The sequence below is a fragment of the Etheostoma cragini genome, chromosome 16, assembly GCF_013103735.1.
Source record: "Etheostoma cragini isolate CJK2018 chromosome 16, CSU_Ecrag_1.0, whole genome shotgun sequence".
In the NCBI taxonomy this organism is placed as follows: Eukaryota; Metazoa; Chordata; class Actinopteri; order Perciformes; family Percidae; genus Etheostoma; species Etheostoma cragini.
This window is the reverse complement of record NC_048422.1, coordinates 4695488-4703723: the sequence shown is the minus strand read 5'-3', so window position 1 is coordinate 4703723 and position 8236 is coordinate 4695488. Positions and strand designations below refer to the sequence as shown.

The 8236-nt window shown below is 39.8% G+C and overlaps 1 protein-coding gene across 3 annotated transcripts in view; it reads left to right on the top strand.

Moving 5' to 3' along the window:
• Positions 1–8236, top strand: part of pam (peptidylglycine alpha-amidating monooxygenase) — an 89079-nt gene that overhangs the window by 43250 nt on the left and 37593 nt on the right. For 2 of the 3 annotated variants that reach the window (XM_034895507.1, XM_034895506.1), the window contains 4 exons: positions 256–359; positions 1336–1544; positions 1746–1805; positions 3738–4013. In XM_034895507.1, the coding sequence (XP_034751398.1) occupies positions 256–359; positions 1336–1544; positions 1746–1805; positions 3738–4013 (649 nt within the window). The remainder of the gene's footprint in view (positions 1–255; positions 360–1335; positions 1545–1745; positions 1806–3737; positions 4014–8236) is intronic. The other variant, XM_034895508.1, reaches the window with a different exon arrangement.

The window sequence follows — 8236 nt, the reverse complement described above, 5'->3', positions numbered from 1 at the left end:
ATTGGCTGCTTAGAAATTAAGTGTTAACGAGCAGTTGGACAGGTGTACCTAATAAAGTGGCCGGTGAGTGTATGTAATTGTTCAAAGGCTTGTCCAAGTTGTTCCGAGTAAGGGAGGAGTTAATAATTACTAGGTTAGATGCATATTTTTACCAATATACTGTATCTGAATTTGACCCAAAGTATTTTGATTACAAAAGTTTTTCAAGGAGACTGCGGTTTGTTCAGCTCTGCAGTAAATGTGTTTTCTCTCCAGGCATTCTATCCTGCTAATAAGGATGTGAATGTGAAGTATGGTGACACCATTGCAGCCAGATGTGTGTTTACTGGGGAAGGCAGAACCTCCAAAACGTATATTGGGTAAGTTTTACACATAATGCATTTTTACTATAGACTGTTAATATTCACAGCCTGTGATTTTTACAGCACATTGTAGCCTACCTAATAGTACTCTTTACCTTATTAAAATCAAGCCTATCCTCCACAGACATGGAGGAGCGGGCTTTACCCACTAACTTACACTGCACTAAGATAGCCCACACGTCCTTAGGCCACTGTACAGAGGTCCTTTTAAATCAAAAATATTCTTTAGGGTTTACTTAACCTCTTTCCAAAAGAGTTCTAATATTGGACATGTTAACAGTGTGTGTGTATAGTTTGCTTGGTAAAATTTCTCATACTTATGTGGCGTAATGATGTATCTCATATACTCCGGGTTGACACAACATTGTATGAGGCATTGAGTGAGTTAGGGGGCCATAGGGTGCTGTTGTTGCATCAAACTGAACATTTCCATTGATGGTAAAGTGAGACACGGGGAATGGGACTTCATTAGGAATATTTGTGTGGACTTTTCTGTCCTAATTCATCTTGTTTATTTCTTGCACAGCGCTGACACACTTGTAAACATGATGTTGCAATGTAAGCTAACTAATAAACATTGTCCCTACGCCTGAAGTTACTGCTAAGCAATCATAGATATCTATCTATCAATCTATAGTATATAAAGATGTAATGATTATAAACTGTATATAAAGATTTAGTTGTCATAGACCGCATTTAAAGATGTAGCGAATGACTTTGATTCTCATTTAATTTTACAAGCCGACTGCATCACAAATGCTACTACTTTCTTTCGTCAGTTTTAAACATAGACTGTATGAAATAGGTTTTAAAGCGCTCCCAAGTGCTTCAATGCTCTCCCTACTCTTCATTGAAGCCTCTATGTTTACAAGTTGGTGGTGATGCGCAATGTGCTATAGGTGCCAAAAGAAAATCTTATGTTTGGTACTGCCAAGTTGTTTTGTTATGGTCCACTTTTTTGTTTTGTCTGCAGTGGTACCTCTGATGATGAAATGTGCAACTTCTATATAATGTACTACATGGACAGCAAGCATTCCATCCCCTACATGAACTGCATGGAGTCTACCTCCAAAGAGCTGTTTCAGCATATTCCAGCTGAGGCCAATGTTCCCATAGCTGTCAGTCCAGGCCACATGAACTCTATGATGCATATGTCGCACTCAACAGGGAGAAAGGCATCAGGTATTATTTTTTGCATACTGCTGACTCATTGTTAATTAATTTAGCATGTAATCTTTTTTTTCTTTTCCTTGTGTTGTGAAAGAAAGGGAATGTAAGGTTCACACTTTTCTCCATGTGTGCCTTCTTGTCTTGTTAAAATCAGCTTACATATGTTTTTTTATTTAAATAGTCTTCTAAACTTTGTTTCCCCCCCCCCCGTAGATCATCAAGAAAACAGGTTGCTAATGGATACAAACAGAGATGAGCAGGTTCTGAATCAGGGTGAGTTCAAGGAAAGTGAGATGCACCATTGTGCTTCTTACAACTACACTATGTTGCAAAAGTATTCCTAGACGATGAACACAAACTTCTGCCTGATAAATAGGCTGAATTCCCATTCCAGTTATATTATTCAGAGTCATTCCCCTCTTAGTAGCCATTTTTTTTAGCCATTTACTAGTGAATAACAAGATGTCCTTCAGTGTTCCGCTGGGTCTATACATTTTCAAGATCAAAATTGTGGGCCTTAAAAAGCTCTGTATGTTCTCTGCACTAGAGGCTTGACCAACGGACATAGTTCAAATGACTCTGTACGAAATTGCTTCAACCAATCAGATCAACAATCCGGGTGAAGTAAAAACATCAGCAGCATCAACAGGTTGGTGTGCTTCGGTGGCGTTCGGTGGCCGCTATGTTAAATGGAAACAAGAAGCTGATTGGTCGCTTGTCATTGTGTAATAGGTAGATAAGCCAGTTTGTGATTGATTCCCGTAAAATTGTGAACTGACGCAGGAGAATTAAACGTGCAGGTTTCCAGACTGAGCTCCATGGTGAAATCAAATTGCCGGCAGAGTGGGCAGGGTTTATCCAGTCTTAAAGTATTGTGTTCTATGTCTTAAATAATTTTAAGTCTTTATTTTCATACATTTTTGCAACACTACCTGTAATCCTCATTGAATTGCTCCTGCAGTGCTTTAGAATGTTTTTTTTATTTTTATTTAATTCTGTGGTCTTGTAGTTCTTTCTTTCGCTAGTCCAAATATAACCACAGTGTCAGACATGATGTCCTTCAGCCTGACGTACTGTGGCCTGTCAGTGAGGTAATCCTTGAACCAGTCTACCAGAAAGGGGTGTAGAGGGAAGAAGGAGAGAAGGGCGCGGTGAGGGTTGGTTAAACCTGTTGAAGAAGTCATTCAGCTCCTTCGCCCACTCCATTGCCCACCCTGTGCTCTGGTCTTTGTGTTGTGACCTTTGTGATGGTCCTTACACCTTTCCCAGACCTCCCTCATGTTGTTCTCCCTCAGCTTCTGCTCCACCTTTCTCCTGTAGCTGTCCTTAGCTTCCCTCACACAGTGTTTCACCTCTCGCTGTGTTCCCTTCATGGCCTCCCTGTCCCTGCTCCTGAAGGCAGCCTTCTTCTTGTTGAGGACAGCCTTGACTTTCCCATTGCTTGTTATTAGGGTAACAATCTTGATGGGAAAGAGCACATCTGCGCTGAAGTTCAGGTAGTCCGTCAGAAAATGTGTCATCCCCTCTATGTCTTTACCATGCGGGTTGATCAATACACCCCAGACTGTGGTGTTGTAACAGTCCCTCAGGGCACTTTTCAACTCAGGGGACCACATCCTGCTGGTGCAAGTTATCACCAGCTGTTTTAGGACTAGGGTAGTGTATAGGGAACCATCTGTACTGTAGGTACCAACTGTAGGTGAACCAGGGCTAAACTACTAAAGATTTTTAATATTGCAACATGTGTTGGCAGGTCAGAGGTCAATAGAACAAGATCATATTAGTCTTTATATATATTTATATTAGTATATAAATGTCTCCTGTCAACTAAAATTACAATATATACAATAGATGTACAATAGCTTGTGCAATGTCAGCATTAAATCGCATGACATTTCTGTCTATTCTTCTCTCTGCTGTTCTGCTGGTTAAAACTTTTCCTACTGTAGATCTAACTCTTAACTGTTCCAACACAATCTTCTCACTGCGTGCTTCACATATACAGTAGGCTGCACACTTTTACCCTTGGCTATGACGTGGAAAATGAATATATATTTATATTTTTGATATCACTGTTCCATATTTCACCAGCCTTCTTTACGACAGCACTACATTTGACCAATATAGCAACACACTGCCTAAAACCTACAGTCTCCTTGTCCTTTATTTCCACTTTTTCCTGTTCTTCTCTGTCTGTCTGTACAGGTGACCCCTATTCACTTTTGTCAAAGCTGCTAGACCAGAGCAAGGACATAGTTCACATTCATAAGTACAACCCCAGTGAGATGCAGAAAGCCCAGGCTGAGTTGGTGGCTCAGATTGATAGCTTAATGCAACAGAAACACCAGGGCTCTCCCAGTGCCAAACTAGCCTTCCAAACCAGGGAAGATCCGGTTTTAGTGAGGGACAGAGTCCATAAATTCCCTCAGCTTGAGGCCACGGCCAAGCCGCCAAGAAGCAAGCTGCTAGCTAAAGGACAAGGTGGGTCCTGAATGGTATTTTATTGTTGTTATGGATGCTGAAAAAAAAAACCACCCCTTTTTTCTTTGCATTGTTCAGTATTCTTAAAATGTTACACAGACACAGTACATCCTTTCAGTTTTTGCTATATTGATTGTGCTATGATATGACCTTGAAAGTTATTTAAACCAAGGAAAAATATTGCATGGTGTAAAGTATAGTACACCTAATTGATAAATCAGGCCTTTACTGTGAGAAAAGTTTCTCCGTGTTTCTTTTTACCCCTAGATCCTGTGTAAACCCCACTTCTGTCTTCTCTCACACTTTTTTTCTCTGTCAAACATGGATATGATTACCAACCCCAATCAATGCAGCCCCTTGCATTTTTTTCACTCTGCCCGATGGTATGCATTCTTGTTCTGGATGTGCCTGTTTTCAAAGTGCCCTGTAGAGTTGTATCCTGTTGGGGCCCAATCAGTTCAAAAGGCAGAAAAAGGCTTCTAAACCAAATATCACACAACCGGACATGTTCCAGCAGGAATGTGATTCGAAACTGGGGAGGATTACTAACATCGGCGGCAGCCAAGATTACAGTTTTTCCTAGCATTAGCATGGAGTTTTATGTAGCAAACAGTGGATTGTAATGGGATATAGCAGCATTTTTTATTGGAAAAACAAACAAAATCGCAGATAAAGGCTTCTTAACCAAATACTACACAACTAGACATGATCCAGCGGAAGAGGATTAGGTCCACGGGAAAATTCAGTTCAAAGTCAGAATTTTTAGATTTAAATCAGAATTTTGACCGCAAGAATGTAATCCAAAAATGTTCAGCTTTCCTTGGCGTTAACATAGATAGATAGATAGATAGATTCAACTTCATTGTCATTACACAAGTACAGGTACAAGGCAAAAAAATGCAGTTTGGGTCTAACCAGAAGTGCAATAGCAGTAAGTGCAGGATATACAATGGTTCCGTAAGTGTAGGACATGTATGTACATGGATATGTACTGAATAAATATAGAAATTAATACTATTATAAACCGAATTTTACAGATTGGTTTGTCCTATGAATATAAAATATATACAACGAATATATAAACATATAGCTATATGTGGGAGAGGGTGTATGTATAGCAGCAACTTTCTTTTTTAGGCAGCAGTCAAAAAACCATATGGTTACAAACCAAAGGCCAACTGAATGACAGCTATTCAATTATACACCAGCTGATTCAATTACTGCCTTAATCAGCTAATTGTCAAAAGGCTGTGACGATTTGCCAAACATCAAGATCAGTTAACACAAATTGTCAGTTTACAATGAATCTAGTTTATGCTAATATGCACAGTTCATCAAAAATAAAACGTAATATCGAAATCATAATTTTGTCTCAAACAGTATGTAACGTAAACACTGACTGCAGTAACATGCCTGCCTGAAGCAGATGACCTTATATAGAAACCCGGTTTGGTGTTATTTGAAGCATTGGACATGTTTAAAATGAACATCCAACGTTGTGACATTATAAATATTACAAACAATACAATGGGCTATAATAGTATTCACCACCAAATATCCACTGGATTTAAAGTTTACAAAAACGGTTATAAATTCACTGTTAGCTCTTTTAACATTAGGCACTTAATTACTTGGCAATCATTAGCAGTACTACTATAAAGCTGAACCGCTTTGCCTAAACATATATGTTATCTCAATTGTTTGAAATTGAGATGAAGACAATATTTGTTAAGAAATTATGAAGTAAAATTTTATTTCAGAATTGTTTTTAAAACCCCAAAAGAGTCACAGGTCAGTTTGACCCGAGGGATATGAGAGTGTCCCAAAAGTGAAGACAATACAAAGGTTAAATGAGCCGGAGTCTGACCCGAGCTGTCCTGTTTGTCGGCTTATCCAAACCAGATAGTGATGTATGTGCAGAGAAAAGACTGAATGGTGGCAGTGTAAAACTGCTCCTGAGGCAGGTTGAACTTCCTAAGTTGGCACAGGAAGTATGTTCAAGTGGATCGCCACAGTTTTGACTAGGGTGTAAGGATTGGACTTTTGATTTAAAGGTCATAATTTAGTTTCAATTCAATTTCAATTTTCGATTTTGAAATTATTTTTTCAGCACAGACTTTTTGCCTACCATACACTTTAAGACTCTGAAAAGACTTTAAAAAGATAAGTCTGTCTCATGTTTAAGGACAACCATTTCACATCTAAAGACAATCTGTCATAATGTCACTGAGTTTCTAACAGACAATAAGATTTTGCAGAGATGTTTTGTGTGTGCAACACTGTTTGAAAATGTCTTTTATCACTACACTCACCTAAAGGATTATTAGGAAAACCATACCGATACTGTGTTTGACCCCCTTTCACCTTCAGAACTGCATTAATTCTATGTGCCATTGATTTAAAAAGGTGCTTAAAGCATTCTTAAGAAACGTTGACCCATATTGATAGGATAGCATCTTGCAGTTGATGGAGATTTGTGGGATGCACATCCAGGGCACGAAGCTCTCGTTCCACCACATCCCAAAGATGCTCTATTGGGTTGACATCTGGTGACTGTGGGGGCCATTATAGTAAAGTGCACTCGTTGTCATGTTCAAGAAAATAATTTGAAATGACTCCTGTAACGAGTGGTTATTTCAGTCAAAGTTGCTCTTCTATTCAATTCAATTCAATTTTATTTATAGTATCAATTCATAACAAGAGTTATCTCAAGACACTATACAGATAGACCACACTCCAGAATTTACAAGAACCCAACAGTTCTAGTAGTCTCCTCCAGAGCAAGCAACAGTGCGACAGTGGCGAGGAAAAACTTCCTTTTAGGCAGAAACCTCGGTCAGACCCAGGCTCTCTGTAGGCGGTGTCTGACGGGCCGGTTGGGGTTAGAATGAAGAGTGGCAATAACAAAAATAGAAAAAATGTGTAGTCTGTAGCAGTTCTTTGTAGTAGTTCATGGCATAGCAGGACGCTGTGCGGCATTACAAGGCACAGCAGGACGTAGCAGGGCACTGCAGTGTAGCAGTTTGAACATGGCATAACAGAACATGGAGCGGGACCAAGGCGACAGCTGCTACCCTGATTTTGGAGCCTCTCGGATCCAAGGGAACATTCTGGGGAAAAAAGAACATAAGGACTCCGGGGAATGACTCCCCAGAGCTATGTTAGTAACAAGCATTTCTGGGACATGGATGCACATAAATGAATAGATGGAAAGATAGAGGAGAGAGGAGCTCAGAGTATCAAATGAGTCCCCAGTTGTCTAAAACTATTATTACAGCAAAACCAAGAGAGACAAGGTAAAGAGAGCTCCAGCCCAGTTGGGCCAGAACTCTCCCCAACCGGATCGGGCTGTATGCCAAGTCTCCCTTTAGTTTTATTATATTCTTGATTATATGATAGATAAATCTGAAAACTATGTGACTAACTACTACTCCCTAACAATATTCAATTCTATGGCCTAACTAGTGTATCAAAATAAGTCCCCAGCTGTCTAAAACTATTATTACAGCAAAACCAAGAGAGACAAGGTAAAGAGAGCTCCAGCCCGGTCGGGCCAGAACTCTCCCCAACCGGATCGGGCTGTATGCCAAGTCTCCCTTTAGTGTTATTATATTCCTGATTATATGATAGATAAATCTGAAAACTATGTGACTAACTACTACTCCCTAACAATATTCGATTCTATGCCCTAACTATAAGCTTTATCACAAAGGAAAGTCTTAAAGCCTACTCTTAAATGTGGAGACGGTGTCTGCCTCCCGGACCCAAACCGGAACCTGGTTCCACAGGAGAGGAGCCTGATAGCTGAACGCTCTGGCTCCCGTTCTACTTTTAGAGACTCTAGGAACCACCAGTAACCCTGCATTCTGGGAGCGTAGTGCTCTCGAAGGGTTGTAAGGTACTATGAGCTCTTTAAGATAAGATGGAGCCTGACCATGAAGGGCTTTGTAGGTGAGAAGAAGGATTTTAAATTGTATTCTAAATTTTACAGGAAGCCAATGCAGAGAAGCTAAAACAGGAGAAATGTGATCTCTTTTCCTGGTTCCTGTCAGAACACGTGCCGCAGCATTCTGGATCAGCTGAAGAGTCCTTATGGACTTTTCTGAGCAGCCTGATAACAAAGAATTGCAGTAATCCAGCCTAGTAGTAACAAATGCATGGACTAGTTTTTCTGCATCATTTTTAGACAGGATATTCCTGATTTTTGCAATATTACGTAGGTG